The sequence below is a fragment of the Cyrtonyx montezumae genome, unplaced genomic scaffold (assembly GCF_038088225.1).
Source record: "Cyrtonyx montezumae isolate F1298 unplaced genomic scaffold, pur_monq_1.0 scaffold_3, whole genome shotgun sequence".
NCBI classification, from domain to species: domain Eukaryota; kingdom Metazoa; phylum Chordata; class Aves; order Galliformes; family Odontophoridae; genus Cyrtonyx; species Cyrtonyx montezumae.
The window spans coordinates 157,637,199-157,656,976 of record NW_027072034.1 but is presented as its reverse complement, the minus strand read 5'-3'; the positions used below and the strand labels follow the sequence as shown (position 1 = coordinate 157,656,976).

Genomic DNA, 19,778 nt, shown 5'->3' with positions numbered 1-19,778 from the left:
TGGGAGAGAGTTCAAGTTTTGGTCCCTGACATTTCCCAAGTCTGAAAGCTGCCTCCAGAAACAAGATGTCTAAGAGCTAAGTACAAGGAACATTGCCCCTTTATCCACCCATCAGGGCCAAATCTCTACATCTCCATCAGCAAAACGAAAACTTCCAGCCTTGTAGCTGTGAATATACTGCCTGCTTCTTTCCTCCCTCTCGCCTGGCCCCTGCAAGGGCTCAGAGCATCTTTATTTACTATTTGAGCAAGACAGAGACGAACTGAGGAATTAAGCAGAAGGACTGCAGATGCCCTTCCCTCACATGAGAAGACCCTCAAACCCAGAAGTCCAACCTCCTCTTCTCCTCTGAAAACCTTCCCTGCCCACTCCTACATCTACCTCTGCGTAGATACCAAGGTCAGGAATATCTGTGGGTAGGTTTCAACTGTCTTGCTTCATTAAGCTATTCGGGCAACATGACCGTGCAGGAACAGCATTGCTGGAAATACATCCCTCATGATGGGAGCTCACGCCCCACAGGCTCCACAGAGGACTCCTTTAACACGGTACTGAAGTGAGATCTCCCCGTCCTATCTGAAGTATCTGCTTGTCCACAAACACCTCCACACTCACACACAGTGTGACAATAGATACAAGTGTATTTCGCTAGTATGCTGTGCCATGAGACAATACAGCAGTGGGAGTTTTGAACCAGCAACATTTAAATCTTTTTCCCATGAAAGACTAAAGCAATTAAAAGGGCACGAGTACATAAAACCATGACCCAATGTGTGTCTGTGCAGTTCATCTGTCTTCTGCAAGAGAATTCCAGTGCATGGCACCAAATCATTGTAAAATCATTCTTCTCCTCCAGGACGGATGACATTTAAAGGACTACTGGGCTGTAAAACTCTCATTCTTTGATGACTGACTCATATTCTAAATGCAGACATTAAGATCATTTGCACTTGTTGCTGGAGTATCGTACCAAATAACAGATGAGAACATTAAATGCTTCTGCTCCTTTCTTTAGAGCTCACGAGTACCTAACATGAGCCCTCTTCTCATTAAGTCTGTCAGACTTCAGCAGGATATCTGCGTGCTGGGAGAGGGAGGGTTTTAAGTTTTGTGTTAATTAACTGCACTTTTTGACTTCTAAGTGAAAGAATTTGATGATGACCCTGTCCCAAAGCCCACACATGTGAGGACACCTCCACTAACCTCAGACATTTCTGGATCAAATCCTGAGTAACAGATTTCCTTAACGGTAGGTCAGCTGATATGAAAAAATATTATCAATGGAAAAAACAGGCATGCACTGAAATTTGTAGAGAGTTTTAAAATACATACATACATATATATATATACTGTACAAAAGTTGTCAAAAACTCACATGACTGAGGGGAATTCACTTGTTGAATGTATCTGAATTAAAGAAGAAAACAACAACCACACAATCCTCATGTTTAAGATGTTTCTGATGACAGAAAATATTTCCTGAAGAGGGGAATCAGCTTTGTCATTCCAAGCGATGGAAAATACAGAATGGCATATTCTAGCACCAAAATGGAGCCCTTGAGACTATAATTATCCACAAGTCATAAAGCTGGTTTTAATGGTGTTCAGTTGCACCATGTTCCTCTCTTTTGGCACTTGAATTTTGGAATAGGAGGAACAGTACGAGCCGAGTTGATCTTTCAGACACAGCACCAGGACAACAAAAAGCGTTTAAATACTTTGATGGTACTGAGCTTCTGAAGCACTGCAGTTATACTGCAGCTCCATAAAAATCCATTTTGTGCCCCAACACAATCAGGGCACAGGTGAACCAGCGATTGGTTATGGCAACCCAATGGTGTCTGGCTGGCCTCTGGAGAGCTGAGATGGTGTTTGCACCAGTCCACATCTGAGGACTGCAAAAGCTTGCAAGTTAAAGCCTAGGAATGGCAACATTTCAGTTTAAGGCCAATCAGCTGTCCAGCCAGAATGAAATCTAAATGAGCATTATCAATCTTTTACTTGGAAACTTTGTACATCCTATCAGACATTCAAATACCTCTGAAAGTGTGGATCGGGCCTTTTCCACCAGGACATGCACCTGCTTGGTGTTTCACCAAGGACAAGGCGTGTAAGCATTTGCCTTGATCTTAGAAGTCAACCCTGCATTTCTAGGTTTCTGCACCCTGCAAAACTGAACTCTTGAGATCCATTGCATATGGCTAACATGATGGAGCTGGAGACCCTGAAATCCTTCTCAGAGCTGACACCAACATACATCTGGAGAGGCAGAAACAGCCGGGGTTCAGTCATCCTAGCAATGAAAAAAGAACAGGAAGTGTGGATGGAGCCGTGCTTTCAATCTGGAAAGGGAAGAAGAGCTCTAAAATCAGATCATCAGGTAAGAGAGGAGCATCCATGACAGCAGGAGGTAAGAACATCAACCAGCTGGAGTCATGGACATTCCTGTAAGTTACTGTTTTAATCCAACCTCAGAGACCCCTGTGGATCCCAATACTGGTTGGATTCTACCCAAAGTAGATGCTGATGAGGTTGGAAAGGGAGCAGGGACCCTGTAACTTGATCCAGCTCAAGCTCAAAAGAAGCCAAATGGAGATGGGCAAGTTCCACACCCTTCTACTCTCTACTTGTGTCCCAGACCACAAAGCTCCAGGGATGTCCACCCTTGGTCTTATGCCTGAAGAGAGATCAACCACAGGTGCCTGCACACCACTCTTATAAGAGAAAGGTGGTCAGTGTGAATGTGCTGAAGTTCAGTATCCGACAGCCCAAAGCTACTGCAGGGTTGCTCCTCAGCCCTTGGTAATGGCCTTGGATAACCATGAATTCACCACTTTGGTAACACAGTAAACTTCAGCCCTGTGTGTCAAATTCAGAATGAGAAGATGTGTCTTCATCAATGTCACTACTATACCTACAAAGCTGCACCAGCTCTGAATCAGAGCTCATGCAGGACCAAAAGCACTTTTAATGTGAAAAAAAAAAAGAAAATCTAAGTCACCAAATTACAAGACTATTTCAGTTAAAAATGTCACTTGGAAATCAAAAAGAGTTATGTGGAAATTGGTCTGAACAAAATTAAAAAAAAAAAAAAAGAGGGAGGAGACATAAATACAACAAACTCTGTGTCACATGTCTTCAGTGTATCTGGAATTAGCTATGTGAGATTTAAAATCACCTGACTGGATATAGAAAGGCTTGATCCACAGGTGGTCAGTCAGTCAAAGCACGTGGATTCCTGGTAACTGTCACGCAGAAGTGCTTCTCCATAGCAAAGTTAAGTGTCGTTTTACCTTAAGAAGATAGCTATTTTGAAGTAAATTACTCCAAACCCTTGCTCATTTTCAGGAATTGCAATGAAGTGCAGGAAAGAGCAAGCAGTCCTCTTTGACCTCTGCTCAAGCTTCAAGTGACAGTCTGAGTATAACATCCAACTAAAGTGTGAGGAGCCCATTTCCCACTTGTGTAAGAAACTAAGAGGTCTGGCTCCAGCTTCTCTGGGAGGCAGTCAGTACAACAGACAACAGGAGCCCAATTCTCTTTTTCTTTCCATTCTGAACGCTTAAAAAAACCCGAAAACAAACCAAAAACAAACCAAAAACAACAACAAAACCCCACAATAAAGCATCTACCACCCATTCAATGCAAAGTAATTTCAGGCTAGAGATTTCAAGTTATCATCTTCTCCAACAGGACAGACAGGGATGAGAGGACACCGGGGATTGTTACACTGAAAGACCAATGGGGAGAAGTGAAAATCCTGAGGAAACAGAAGAGTTGGTGTGAGCTAAAATTTCACTTTTTTTGTTGCTTTTGCTCAATAGGTGAGTTTAAAATATGATATAACATCCCTGAAAAGTTAGTAAAGACTCCTATGCAGTGGGCTCAATGCTCCACTCATCCCCAGCCTGGCTAACACCAGGGCTGGCTGCTCCCTGGCCAAGCCTCTACCATAGTTATCTGCCATTGAAATATCTACAGTTACAAAGTTGTTGGAAAAGCCTGATTTCTTTTTTTTTTTTTTTTTTGCAATGTATCTCAGCAAGAATTAAATGTCTTTGACAAGACCCTGTGGCCACAAAGTCCAAGGAACACTGAGCAGCAAAGGATGCTCAGAAGGCGGGCATGGTAAGTAAAGGACTGGTGCTAGGATGTTGTTTAGTGAACTCTCTTTCTTTGAAATATCCTCGTATTCTCATTCTTCTGACAGCAAATGTTTGGAGGTTTTCCTCTGCTGGCAGATCTGTGACTGGGATGAGGCAGCGTGGAGATGGGAGAAGCATTCAGGTTGGATAACACGAAAATTTTCATCTCCCAAAGCCTGTTCAGGCTCTGGGACAGACTGCCCAGGGAGGTGGTGGAGTCACTGTCCCTGGAGGTGCTCAAGAAACACAGAGATGCTGCACTTATGGACGCTGTTTAGTGGACACAATGTTGGTGGCAGCTACATGGTTGGACTGGATGATCTTAGAGGTCTTTTCCAACCTTAACGATTCTATGATTCTACTCTCTTCTTGCTGAGCTGCTGAGCAGAATCCTTTTGTCTTCAGAGATGAAAAGACATGATTTTTTTAGGGCGTATTTAGAGGAATCCAAAGCAGTCATCAAACCAGCTGCATGGACAGAGTTCACTGCTGCTGTCAGAAGGAAATCTGGTCTAAAGCCAAGGTTTTGAACGTCTCTAATAGTACTGAAACCTATTCCTAAATTTCTTAGAAACAAAAAGAAACATTTTGGCACAGCAATGACTACTTTTCCCTTCTTCTGATTAAAACTTCAACAACAAGATCTCCAGTAGAAGATTTTCTATCAAGTCTCAGGAGCTGGCAGGACTTGGTCCAGCTCGCACCCATCGCACTCCTCAGTGGCAAATCAGGAATGTACCTTAAAGATGGACTAGAACATTGTCATGATGCATGGATATACTTTTTACCTAATCCATGCCCTACAGCAAATCTGGACATAGTTCAGAAGCTCTATTTCTCAAACTTTCCACCTTTAAACCAAAGATTTTAAGGAGGAAACCGATGAAGGAGAAAGCAGCAGCTATAGCCTGGTCAGTAGGTTCTTCTGAGCACACTGAGGCCTGCAGGACTATGTGATCCAAGTTTGCTGTCACCATATGTTAACTAGATAGGGGTTATCTGGCCCTAAGGAATGTCTTCAGATTTGAAGTTAGAAATGAGTTTTATTTTTGAAGCAGTCTTAGCTGAGTGGGCTGTGGCATCACACCACTGTGATGTGGTTGTACTAAATTTCTATACCGAGTTCCCTGAGATGAAGGAACTGGGGTCTGTTTCCAGTCTACAGAAAAAGGTCTGCTGAACTCAGTGGTTTCCTATGAAATCAGTACAAACTATCCAATTCACTTTTCACTTGCATCTTAAGTCCGAGTAAAATACACACTTGGTCTGAAGAACCAGTTTGGTTCTTGCTTTCAGGAGAATTTTACACCAATGTGACGCCACCAAACACTGCTGAGGTCAACATGTGGCACACACAGGGCCATATATCCATGTAATATAAATGGAAAATACTCATACTGTATGTACAATTGAGGCATACCCAAGACGTCTGACTCACTCCTTTACTCCCTCTGGTGCTCATCCCACTTGGCACAAAGCAAGCCCCCAGTTTCACTGGCCTGGGTGCCACTGGGACAACATAGGGGCTTTAGAAAAACAGGTGACAGAAGGTGGACTGGATTGCACTGTTCAGTTGGACTAAAACACCATGGTGTACACAGCCTGAGAATATTATGAGTTTTATTCCCACCTAGCAACCAGACTGACAGAGGTGCAAGTGAAATCAGCATGTACTAAACAGTCTTGCCATTAAATATGAACCCCCCCTATTTTTTTTATCCCTTGGGTTCCAAAGTCTGGTTTCTATTTTTTGACCCAAATATAACTGGATGGGCTTGACTTTGGAGGATTTCACGTACAGTCCTTCCCATGACTGCAGAACTGCACAGATCCCATCAGTAAGACATTCAGCTCACTGCACACAGCCACTGTGGCTCAGAAAGCAACAGTGCATTAGGTCTTGATGCAGCCCTGTCAATTTGCTGCAGCTTTCTGTGATACCATTCAGAGATGCTGCATTGAGTCCTGCTTTGTAACTCACTCAGTAATAACAAACAGCATATAACTGGTATAACACTTCCTCCTCCTGTATGACTGGAGAGGAGGTGAAAGAAGCCCAGTGACCACTAAGATCATATTTACAGTAAAGCTCAGCTAATGACACAAATTCTCTCTTCCATTTCAATATGAAAGAAGCATGTCAGAGTTGGCTGAAAGGACTGTTCACATCCAGAAATTGATGAGGATGAACTATAATTACTGAAAATGTCCTACTATTCACCTTGGGGATGTGTCTGCCATCAGTAGCTTTTCTTCAATGAATGGCAATCCTGATCCATGCTGGCCTTGCACTGCAGCAAAACATGCTGGGGAGGCTCATGAGGAGAGATGCCAGCAATCTTTCACTGTGCTTTACTGAACAGTTAGTTCAATTTGTTGCTGGATTTTTTGTTGTTGTTTTTCCCCCTATAGATCAATTCCCAGTGCTTCCAATTCTGTGGATTTTTTTTTTTTTGAAAAGAAAAGGAGAGGAAAAAGAAACTTGAACAAGTTGCAATGTTAAAAAACAGAGAGAACAGAAAGAAATGGAGAAGTGCAGTCAGTTGGCATATTGTGCATAGAATGCAACTTTTACTCGCTCAATTTGATGGCACAGCTTGATGGCTGGACCAAGCTTCAGCTCCATGCATTCTTGCACTGTGGGAAGCGTCAGCAACAGAAGGGCCTGGCCATCAATGTCCTGAGGAAGAAAAACACAGTGATAATGGGTTTGTTAATGGACTCGTGAGCAGAGAGGTTTTGAGAAACAAGAAAGAAAGTCTGCCCTCAGAACTGAAGACAGTTTTGTTCTCTGCCCTGTTCTCACACTCTGAAGCTTCTTTGGAAGTTATCTACTGTGACCTCATAGGCTCTCACCCATCATATAAGAAAAGTCTAGTGGACCACCTTCTAAAGAAACTCTGAAGAGGACTGCAGAGGTCAGACAAACTCCATTCTGTGCAGAACTAAAGCAAGGACAAGACTGCAGAGCTGAATAGAAAAACTGAGTCAGCAGAAAGGGTCAGTGAAGACCTTTTCTTCTTCTCTTTTGTTCAGCACGCAGGTTCATGTCTGCCCTATCCGATGCTAAGTCCCCTGGATCACCCAGGATCTGTCCTGTTCAACATAATCTGCTGAACAACCAAGAAGAATGGATCTATATTTCCAGGAGCTCTTGCCAACTCTGTCATCACAGAATCACAGAATGAAGGGTCCTCTGGAGGTCACGTCCCTCCTTCAGGCATATTCATGCACCAAAGTCTCCAAACTAGCACTCCAGACTGAAGTCATTTTATTAGGGATTTCTGTTAGCTTTATGATTTTTCTTTAATTAAGTGCTCAAGTCCTCTTTATTCTTTAATGGACTGAGAAGCAGATGACTGGGCTACAAAACTGCTTTTTACCCCTCAGGGAAGATCAGATTGGAAATGCAGAAAAAGTACAGTAACTCACAGGCAACATAAACTCCCCAGGAAAATCCTGATTAGGTAGTGTTAAACACAGGGAGGATTTGGACACCTTATAGACTGCTTTGATCAGGACTGACCATTGGTCAGGTCCTTCCTACACCAAAGCTTGATGGTATAATTTAATGGTACTGCAAATAGCAAGGAAAATGTGCAGTCATCTGTGTTTGATTACGGTTCCCATAAAACTATGGCACAGGAGGGACATTGTTAGCTTTCAAACCTTGGAGTTATTCCAGGCTGATTAACAAATGGTTGTAGCATGCTGCAGTGCAGCAACGACAGCATCTTGGTATGAGAGTGTTTCAGCCTTGCCCTACACACACTTGAATTTCTCCCCATCAAACCTATTGTAATCTGGAACAGAGCTATTCATGGTGAAGAATAAGAGATAATAAAATATGCAGTTGGCCATACAACCAAGGGCTACAGATTAATTAACCACACTTGCTTCTTTCTAACTATGATGTCCTAGAGCTACACTTTACAGTAGTGGCTGTTACTTATTAGTCATGGAATGTCTGCTTCTATATGAATTTTACGTGTTCACTAACTTGAGGTGAAGGACATTGGCTTCTACTCTTGCATACTTATCTATTTAATTGGAGATGTTTGGCATCTCCTAAAATTAGGTCACCAAAGGGCCTGCCTGACTGCCAGATCTTCCAAGGGATATAGACAGGAAGATAGTGTCTACCCACTTGGAGTATCTAAGTGTTGGCACAAAAATTTGTGCAGCCCACTTGGGATTCATTTGGCAGCTTTCTTCTCCTCAGACCAATATTTTAAAAGAAGGTGGAACTCAAAGGGATAGGAGAGACTTGAATCTGGAGGGTACTCAGGCCTCATCCAGCTGTTTGTCATAGCTTGGCCTCAGGGGATCTGAAATTTGCTTACAAGCACTTCATGAAAGCCCTGGGCCCAGGGCTAGCAACATGTGCTGCTTTTTCTTTATTTTTATTTTATTGTTTAATGCGAATAAGCACCACAGACACAAAACAGAGAGTTACATGAAGTTCTCTACCTGCTCCTGAAATATTTTGGCAAGGGGTGCGCAGTCAGTCAGTTTAATAAACCTCACAACATCAGTCACAGTCCACTCCAATGGATTACTGTCCAGGACGAGCTTCTCTTCTTCTTCATGCTTCGCTTCCTACAAAAAATAATTATCTTAAAGAAAGCCACATGGTGCAAAAAACCATGCAGCTGCACAGTAGGGATGCCCTCCTCAGATGAGGAAGGCTGGGCAGTGGAGGGAGAGCGCTGAGAGCTTGGGGTCATACTCACTTCCTTGACCTGTGGTGACTTCTCTACCTCATTGCCAGAGGCGGGCTGTGGCCGGCGGCTCCGCCGGGCCCTCTCCATAGGAGGAGGTCTGTCTGACTCAGTGCTGCTGCGCAAGGTGACTGCTCGCCGGGGCCTAGCAGTGGGGACTTCAGCAGAGGAGGTGTCTGTCTGATCATCACGGAGCTCTGAGCTCGTCTCCTCACTTCCTGTCTCATCCTCAACTGCGTCTGGCTCGTCATCTTCACTCTCCTGCACAAAGAGCACAAGGAAAATGGCACCTGGGCTCAGGGATGGATACAGCAGACCAAGAGACACCAGGCCAAACTGCAGGCCCATGTCATAGAGTCATAGAACCATTAAGGTTGGAAAGAACTCTAAGGTCATCTCGTCCACCTATCAGTCCGTCACCATCAGGACACCAAACCATGCCCCTCAGTGCCACATCTACTTTTTTCTTTAACACCTCCCTGGGCAGCCTGTTCCACTACCTCACTACTTTTTCCTAATATCCAACTGAACCTCTTCTGTTGCAATTTTAGGCAATTTCCTCTCATCCTATCAGTACATGTGAGAAGAGGCCAAGCTCCACCTTGCTACAACCTCCTTTCTACAACCTACTCTCAGGCAGTTGTAGAGAACAGTACTGTCTCCCCTGAGCCTTCTCCAGACTGAACAATCCCAGTTCCCTCAGCTGCTGCCCATAAGACTTGTGCTCCACAGTGGCCTAGAGTAACATTTATTTTAACCAAAGATCTCATTTTCTTTACAGTGCCAAGTCGATTAAACCTCAATTTAGATTCATAACAAAATGTGGAATTGAAAAATAGCTGGTGAACAAGTTCTTTTGTTTCTAACAAAAGGTCAATGGTAATAACTCATCTGGCACGAAACATTCCTCTGTTGTGTTAGCATCTCAAACCTTATGGCACTGCAGATGCACATGAGAAGGAGAAATGGAAAATACTTAAAGCATAAAACAAAGCAAAGGTTGCTTAAGACAAAGTAAAATCTTAAATAGGCTTTCAAAAAATCAAGGAATCCTAGAATCATTTGAGTTCGAAGGGGCCCTTAAAGTAAATCTACTCCAAAACCTGGAATGAACAAGGGAGTTGAAAAATGCACCTTACTTCGACATTTCACCTTATTTCAAATGGCCATGGGTGTCACTGGTCTAAATGGCAGGAAATCTGGTGTCTTTTTAAAATATCCACATGGAGCAGTGCACAGGAGGCACTGCTCTGCTGGCATTTCTGTAAAATTCAGTACGAAGGACCTCACTCAGATTTCCTGCTTTCAGCTCAACACTTCAGTACTGACAAAGCAGTGCAAATTTTCAGGTAAAGGGAACTACACTAAATTCATGGGATTTCTGTAACAAAGAGCTTGCAAATATAAACCAACTGATAGAAACTGTGCATTTTGAACTTTATACATAAGCAGCCAAAATGGCTTTGACGTCTTAGCTTTGACTGAGGCGTGAGCACACATCCAAGGCATATGAACAGGTCTGAGCTGAATGAGCCACTTTAGCCCAGATCAGTTATACTGGTTTAAAGGCTAAAAAAAAACATTGGCTAATGGTTGATTTCAGCTCAAAATGGATTTATTTCAGTTTAAATTCCTTTCAGGCAGTAATTTAAGGAAATAAAGCTGAACCTAAATGAGGACTGAGTCATGAAGACACAAGCCTTCAAGTGAAGTGGCTTAAGAAGTTGCTCCCCTCTGGATGAATTAGAGGGAATTTAACCAAATCAGTTTGCTTTCTCACTGCATGAAGCAACAATGATGCTCAGCTGAGGTAAGAAAACAACACAGAAGTTTTGTCATTACTATCACAAGAAAACCACCTGGAAAAGGGTTCACACAGAAGGTATTTAACCACGTTAGCTACAGGTTTTAGTTGGACACAAATCACTGCAAATCACAGTGCATTCTGAAAAGAGCGTGGCCTCAGATATCACATATTTGGGACACAAACCATTTACTTGAGTTCTAAGGCTCCTAACACAGTAGAAACTGTTAACAGAGGCGAACCAAAAATACTACAGAGGGTTAATGAAAAATTAAAAGCCCTTGAAACCATAATGCCCAAGAGTTATTATTTACTAGAATATTTTGAGATCTTAGATGCTGCACAAAGCATCAAACAGGCTCATCTGTCTGCCCGCAGGGCTATAAGGAAGCAAAAGGAAACAAAGACAGAGTATGTGTGACAGTACGTTAGCTAGCAAACTGTATGACGGTAGAAAGAAAAACAGTGCCTTCCAATTCTAGAATGGTCAAGGGTGAAAATCCCTCAAATGTCCCTATGTAATTAATTCAATGTTAGAAGCAGAAAGTAGTAAGGAGGGATTAAAAATGAGAGACAGAAGGGTTGGTGTTTGCTGAGAAGTCCCTCAGAAAGTCAGAGGGCGAAGCACTGAGAGCATCTGGTGATTTTTCCCAGTGCAGTGCATACCTCTGCAGAGCCTGCAGCATTCAAATCAACAGCTGATGACCTTCTTTTCTTCTGCACAAAGATGGATCTCCGCCTCTTTCTGCGTCTGGCTGGCTTGACATGTCCACTTTTCATGTTATTGTTTTCCCCAATTGGTGGCTTAATGATTTTTTTCCTCTTTCCATAATAATAAGCTGGAGAAAACAAAGCAAAACGCCCATTAAAAACTTGAACCACCAAGAGAAGGGAACTTCAGCTTCCTTTTTGCTACTGATTTGGTATTACACTCTAGGTGAACTTTCATGAGGAACTCTAAAATACCTTGATTTGGAAAAAAAATGCCCAGTATAAATACAAGATATCACTGTGGACTACTGCAAGGTGTTACAACTTTTATGTATACATTTTTATTGGTGATGAGTGATGAGTTCAGAATTTAACCCCACACTCCGTACTTAGACAAAGCTACAACTTGAAATGAGAGGCCAGCATGTTTCAGATTGGATCCAATGCCCTTTTGCATGGGTTAAGACACACTTCCAGCTGCAACTGGTGTCATAAGAGGGTAGAAAGAGTCAGGTAACCTGAAGTACGTATGTCTGAACCTCCCTGAGCATGTCTGTCTTTCTATCCTGGCACCAAACAGAAGCAAATCAATTTGAATCAATGATACTGATATTTATGCAACTTTTGTGATAGAAAGACAGTGCCCACTTCCATTTTCCTGATGTAAGGTCCAATTATAGCAGTCATACTGGCCAGTAATAAAAATAACATTGACATCAAAAAGCACCCAGCACATGCTTAACGTCAGCCTTCCTGAACAGGTAGGAACAATTTTACACACCCTGAGCACAGAGAGTTGATTCTATATCAGTACCATGATACTGTGCTGGTGTGTATGCTGGAAACTCTTCAACCATCAAGACAGGAATCATCTAACCTAAGGAAAACGTCTCAGATCTAACAGTTTAAATCTCAGCTGGCCCCTGCAGGTTCCCTTTATGATCCTTATATTAACTTTACATACAAAGAAAAGTCAATACTTCCAAAGAGCAGTGAGTTTCTAAGAGATGTATTAGGATGGAGTGAAATGGACTGTTTCCTGGAGATGCCTATTTATCTGTACAAAGAAGCCCACAGTGATTTCATCAGGATCAAATACAAGAAGTATACCTACTCTGCCTACAAGAGAGGAATCCTACTCGACAGTAATGTATTACACAACTCGTTTTCTTCATAACTTGCTCACACATAGATCCCACTGCTCTGAGTCCTGGCTAGCAACAAGCCTTGCAGTCAATACTCACTGTACTTGGTTTTAGTATGAATGGAGCAGTTCTCTGGGCAGACTTCGGCCACCAGAACAGGACTGAACAAATTGGGACAGCACTCCAACTTTGCACAGACTCTTCTGCAGAAATCCGCTACCTGATCCGACGTTCGCACAATCTTAACAGTCGCCCTGTATGTCTTCCCTCTGTATCTAGAAATGAGTACAAGGAGATCCAGTGTTACAAAACAAGTGATGTTCTTTGAAGCTACACAACAGGCTAAGCCCTCTTTTTAGGGAGATACCTTCCTTAACGGCTCTTGGGAGAGTGTGTCTCTTGGGCAGGCAGGCAGAATAGGTCTGCTTGCCTACATGACACTATTTCAGATTGACTTGAAAAAGAGAAGTAGGGCAGAATGGTCGTGAAAGACTTGAAAATAGAAAAGAAAGGTAGAAACAAACCTAGAAGCTGAGGCAAGGCCACGGTTTGGAAAGGAATGCATGTGGAAACTGGAGATATGGCCAAAGACTGAAAAAGTTCATTGTGACTTGGTGTGGACATTATATAGGATATCTTACTAATCCTTTGAACTGACGCAATGTATTGAAGAGACAGGTGTAGTCTCTCTTCACATATGGACCTGAGAGAAGCTAATATGCCTTGCAGAACTTCCTAGTCACCACCTTGTCTTTAGGCTGTAGTGAAGACTACAGCCTGTTAGCCTCCACTCCACCTTTTGCAGTTAGAGATTTAGCAATGGAGAAGACTCCATTGCTATCTTTCTCAAAGCAGTTCTCACCTCACGTCCTATACCACGACATACCCACATTTTTGTTGTGCCAACAACACACAGAGTAAAAGTATCTGAGTGAAACTGGATTGCCTGCCATATGGAGACCAGTTGACTTCACTGCTATGAGATCTGGGTAGCAGAAAACCTGAGGAACTGAAATGGAGTCTCCTGAGTGGTTTAATGAGCCTACGAGAACAGGCCCTAAAACCACTGATTCCTACAGGGAATGCTTAGAGCAGAAATATGCAAGGAAATAATTTGCCTGAAATTTGTTATCCATGTGCTACTCAAACATTTATTTCAGTGTTGTATATGAAGTGTTTCTGAGCGATAAATGGCTAAGAAAGATACAGTTACATCCCCGATGTAATACACTGTAAACGTGAACTCTGAAAAACCAATTATCCCCATAATTTATTAAACAGCAGCACCGAGTTATTGTAAACAGTGAGATAAGGTTTTTAAAACATCTCTTACACATACTGAGGAGTGCAACACAAGAGAGAAGCATGCAAATGCCTGGTGCTTAGGCATTATAAATGTGCTTTAAAGAGAGAGAAGTAACACACACGAAAGAGAAAGAGGGAGAGAGAGTGGAAGACAGAGATTACTGGTTTGGAAGCAATGGAAGACAGAGATACATCAGGAAAAAACAAGACAAAGCATCTGTGAATGTACTAAGATCACCAGTAGGGAAGCAGCTCCTCACAGTCAAATATGGAAGAGGAGCAGAAGGAGAAACAAAGGAGATGTGGCTGGAGAATCAAAATACACAGCATATATCCAGACCTAATTCTCTCTCTCTGCAAGTTTTACTGAGTTGTGCAAACTTTTCCAGCTTTACCTCCAAAAAACTCTTTCAGGAAGCAATGATACATGGGAAAGAGGATTCAACCCCATGGCATACGAAGCAATATAAAGGGTACTCAATCACAGATTCATAAAGGTTGGAAAAGACCACTGAAATCACCTAGTCCAACCATCAACCCATCACCACCATGCTACCTAAACCATATCAAATAGAACTGGGGCCTGAAAACAGCCCAACTCAGCCATCTCCATGTCGCAGAAGACTTGATCCAAACCATCACCTCAACACAACACTCCTCCAGAACCTAAAACAGCATCTCTACAAAGAACCAAGCTCTGACACCCTATTTGGTGCCCAAACAAGGGCCCCATGATATGGAGACCATGCTGGGTCCATTCATTCTCCTGAATGAATGCATGGATAATATATTTTATTAGCCAACCCTTCATGCACCCTGACAGTCCTTAGCAGACAGATGATATAAACTGAAAAAAAGTGCTTCTTCCAGATAGAGAGCACTGCTATCCCAGCTTCCCTGTGAAACAACTAGCTATCTAAAGGCAACACCTAATATAAAAATAACAAATTCCAGAGGCTTTTAAATACATCTACTTATAAACGTTTTATATTTCTTTTCAACATGATTGAAAAGACTGCTGCCCTTATTACTTCTCCAGGAGCCATTAAGTTTAATGACAGCCTAGATCGTTAGGTTGGTATGTCTGAGCCTGTGACAGGCTTAAGAATTTCACAGTTACATTCACCTGAACCCTCAACAACTTTGGTTGAACTAAAACATCACTTCCATCCAAGCACCAGCTTCCCCTTCATGCTGGAAGGATCCCAGCAGCAGCACCATCTGTACCTATATGCCTGTGTTTCATTTTGTGTATGGAAGTGTGTGGATTTAACTTACGTTTAATTTGTCCTTGCTCTGACTTTCACCACTAGATGAGAAGACTGCATCTGGTTTTGTTTCCCTGCAAAAGCACTGTAATCAAATTGCTTCTTGATCTTCTTTCTTGCAAGCTAAGAGAGCTGCCTGATGAGTATTATTCAAGGATGGCTGACTTCTTCTAACCATGTACTTCCTATTGTGTTTGACTACCCAGAAAGGACTCATTGTACTACAGTGTCTGGTGAAAGAAAAGATGAAACTAGGCAAATGGACAGCTGACTGATTTCACAGTCTGGTCTGAATGCAGCGCGTGCAGCAATTAATAGAAGGGATGGCAAAATGCAGATTAATGTAACTGTACCCACTGGTCTCAGTAATTCAAGATATCAGTGCCGGCAGTAATATTTTTTACAATACTTTGGCCTTGGCAGCACCTCTTTCAACCATAAAACAGGTTCTGCTAATATTTTCAGTATTCCTCATACAAAAGATTTCTAACACAAACACCACCAAATGTGGTTTAGGACAGCCACGTGGAAAGAGCACCTCTGGATAGCAGAAAATTCTTTTCCATTAGTATCATTCAAGAAATCACCTACTGCTGATACTCCTGTCAATGCTTTCACACAAGGACTCCTTTAACACTTCTACTCAGTAAGTGACCTGCAAGCACAGCAAGGCAGCACTGGAGGTATGGAAAACAGCTGTGTCAAGCATAACATTTTTAGTTTTCTTGGAAGTCACTGTTATTTTAAAAAGATTTTTCAGCTGCAGCCAAATAAATCTTCCTTTCCTCTCCCTCCCTGTCTGCCTTCAGATCCCAAAACTTAAGAGAAAGCCTTTTGGCTGAAGTTATTTCCGGGAAAAATGTACTCAGGATATTTGTTGATCCATAAGCAACAATAGTGAGCTAATAGCAATTTGCTAGCTGTGTCATACTTATTCTTCTGCTGGAATTTGAGATTCATGAGAATAAAATATCTTCTAAGAGCTCCAGCTGGGATCCATTGTGTGATGATGTGAAAAGCCTCATGCTGAAGACACATCAAACAGAAAGAGCGTTGAGACGCACTGATTTTCAAAGGTTTCATCACAAGGATGCAGCCCACAGTTCTCACAGTCTTTGAGACTATTCTGAATAACTCAGGGGCTAAAAACTTTCTTTCAGAGGATCAAAAACTCCTATCTTTTCTTTTACATGAAATTTCCATTTTGCTTTAATAAACCAAAGTCCACCAAAAATAAGAAATTCCCAGGGAACACTGGCTACCCACAGCAAACAACCAAAGTCTCTCTCCATTTAATCTACTTGAAGCAACTTACCATGATGGCAGCAGAACCTGTCTAACACCAATTTCATGATGTTTGAATGAGACCTTGCCTGTAGGGATCACTGCAACTTCCAAAGAGAAAAAACTCCAAAGTTTTCATCAAAACTCCACAAATTCTACAAATCTGGGTAAAATCAACAGAAATGTGGTAGTTTTCTTCTTCCAACGCAACCTGATCACCTTGTGATATTCTGGATTATTGAAAATATGATTTGGAAAGGGTATTGAAATTATTCTTGAAAATACATGTCTTGCTAAGTTTCTTCATTATGAAAAGAAAGGGCTTAAGTCATTCCGTTGCTGGTAGTGTCTTCTGTCTCCAGTGTTTGGCACAAAAGGCCAAATGATTACACTAATTCACCCTTGCAACGCCTCAAGAAGTATATGGCAGAACTGACGCAGAAGACAAATCACATCATATGAGTTGTAGCTTCGTACTGACATTTGAGGACAACCATCAATCATTGGCTGCCACTTGGACTTCGTATCACACTGATCATGATCCTTTGAGTTCAGTTGTCCAGTCAGTTTTCCACCCAGCAGGCACACGTCCAATTCACATCCCCACAGCTTGGCTAAAAGGCCACTATAGGAGACTGTCAAAAGCCTTGCTAAAATCAACATAAATCAATTCCACTGCTTTTTCCACAATCACCAAAGCAGTTATCCCATCACAATGAGGTGCCACTTGTCCTTTTTGAAGTCCACACTGGCTCTTCCCAGTCAGTTGCTGGTCCTGCGTATTCTTGGAAATGGCTTCCAGATGGATTTTGCCTTTCCAGAGACTGAGGTTGTGCTGACCTGCCTGAAGTTACCTGAATTCTCCTCCTTGCCCTCCTTGAGGAAGGATCTGATCTTTATCTCTTTTTCCAGAACTGAGGAAATTTCCATAATCACATGAAATTTCAATCATGACAGAGTGGCCTTGCAATGACATCAGCTAGTTCCCTCAAGCAGAACTGGATGCATCCCATCTGGCTGCGTGCAATTCGGTACATTCAGTTTGCTTATGTCATCTCTAGGTTATTCCTGTCTACCATGGTTAATAAATATGCTCCTTCAAAGAGTGATGGGGACCTGGGAGGCTTGAAAGCAACACCTAGCAGCTGTTAAGGCAAAAGCAAGGCGAAGAAGACATCAAACACCTCAACACAAATGAAAGGCAGTTTTGTAAAGCATTCACAGTGAGAAGACTTTATTGGAAATAGAGCTTCATAAATAAGTCATCATATCTGTGATTTGGGGTCAATACTTCTAGACTACAGCTACTGGATTTGAGCACGTCTCAGAATTTCATTTAATAAGAACATGTCTTTCTTATCTTGATCAACCAGGCTTCAAACAAGACCCCAGACAATTTACAAACACTGGAATTGTTTATGTACTAGGTCCTAAAAGAACGGGTAAACCCAATCAACCCCACTCACAGCTCTTAGAAATGAAGGCTCTTAGAAAGCAGAAGGGCCCTCAAGCCTCGGGAAGATTGGGAAGGCAAATTTAGATGAGAACACTGAAATCAAAGCATCAAAACCATAAGGGCTGCATGTCCATGCATCTGTCTGTTCCTCATGGGAATTCAGGGGATTAGGCCTGACATTTCTAACTCATCATCACCAATAAATTAAGTTTGACTATTTTCACAGAAAGCCAGCAGTGCTGATGGGAAGTGAATGCCATGACACATTGCAGACACATCTCTCTGGACAATCTAAATTGCTCACCATCTTTGTAAGGCTAGCATAATTGATTCTGTGCTGGTCACTTGTGACAGCACAGTAAACTAAACGCACCTTGCACCAGGACTGAGATAATGCCTCCCCAGCAGTGAATAATTTGGCTTTCGGGTCAGTTGAAAAAAATGCTGCCTTCTCACCATCCTCCTCCCTCACCATCTCTCTACCCTACTGCAACCATCACTGCAAACAAACAACAACGTTGTCAAGATCAAAGGAGTTGTCAGTTTGTATCAGAAGGAAGGAGGTGACATGACATGTCACATTACAGCACAGATGCTGCAGCTGGCTGTAGAGCTGTCATCATTAGCAGCAAGGCACCATTGGGAGCCAGCATAGCTGGAAGTCTGTGTAGACTGGCATTTGCTCGTTATAGGGCTCTGTTTAAGATTCTGGAGCACAACTAACTGTCATACCTGATGTAGCATGTCATGTGCTGTTTGCACATCCCAGGGTACCTGATTTCACGAGCATGTTTTCTTTCCCACTTCTGCACAAGAAGATGCAATTAAAGTCCCTGCAGGCTTCTTGATGAAGCAGCTCAAGCAAACTCCGGAAGGAAAAGAGAAGTCCAAGGGTATTCAGGAAGGATATGTCTGTCCTCTGGCAGTCAGTAGAAAGTACCCCAGCTACCTGCAGGCAAGCTGGTTTCATCAGCCAGCACCACTCCAGAAGCCAGACAGATGCTTATGGTTCTCTGCAGTCCCATTAGAGCCCAGCAGCCAGAGAACAAGGCAATACTGAATGAGAATATCTTCCAGCACTCAGAAGTGACACCAAAACTTGATGTGCTTTTGCACACAGCAGATACTCCAATTCAAATAAGAGACCCCAGCAATGTGGGGTCTGAACACTGCTAATAGGAAAACTGGCCATAAGCTTGAGTCTTTACAGGACAGAACATAAAGCTTGGGCACTAAAAATGACTTCACAGCTGCTTAGTGTCTGTTGCAGTGCATTATCTGTCATTTGACAGGACAATGCATAGGAGCCTAAAAGCACTGACATCATTGCCCGTGACTTCCTTTTGTTTTTAATGGAAATCTGCAGGCACAAGTATGACCTCTGCATTCCAATCCACAAAGTTTTGCTTGATAAACACAAAAGCACAACCTTCCACATGAGTGAGAAAAGCAAATGAAAACAGTGCTTCCTAATAGCTTTTCATTTATAATTGCAATTCTCCTTCAGAAAAAGTTCCTGATTAGGGAGAATAAAAGGTTCTCAATTCTCTCCCCCAGTAAAAGCACACGTGAGATTTCTCCAGTGTCTGCAAGGCCAAAGAACAAATATAACAGCCATCAAATATTCCATATTCGATGCCAAACACTATAAATAAGAAAAAGAAAATTGTTTTTATACCTTAGTGGGTACATTTTAAAGTAGGAAGGGAAAACAAAGTATTTTCTAGATACAAAGTTTTCCCAAATATGGTTTAGACAAAAACTGAAGCATATATTCTAGAAAGACATTAATCCATAATCTGAATCTCAGACCTGCTAATATTTTGTCCCAGTCACCCTCCTGCTTAAAAATAAGTTCCTTTTTGGTGCCATTGATTCTTGCCAGGTTTTTCTGCATTTGAGTGGCAGACTATATTACAAGCAGTAATGCTGCTATATT

General features: G+C 42.3%; 1 protein-coding gene across 2 annotated transcripts in view; it reads right to left on the bottom strand.

Annotated features, from left to right (window-relative positions):
- Window positions 1-6,607: 6,607 nt before the first annotated feature.
- The window catches only part of SFMBT2 (Scm like with four mbt domains 2), a 93,425-nt gene continuing 80,254 nt past the window's right edge, over window positions 6,608-19,778 (bottom strand). For both annotated transcript variants that reach the window (XM_065743778.1, XM_065743777.1), the window contains 5 exons: window positions 12,626-12,801; window positions 11,337-11,509; window positions 8,879-9,127; window positions 8,616-8,744; window positions 6,608-6,825 (listed from right to left, as the gene is read on the bottom strand). In XM_065743778.1, coding sequence (XP_065599850.1) covers window positions 6,685-6,825; window positions 8,616-8,744; window positions 8,879-9,127; window positions 11,337-11,509; window positions 12,626-12,801 — 868 coding nt within the window. In that variant the 3' untranslated portion in view covers window positions 6,608-6,684. The remainder of the gene's footprint in view (window positions 6,826-8,615; window positions 8,745-8,878; window positions 9,128-11,336; window positions 11,510-12,625; window positions 12,802-19,778) is intronic.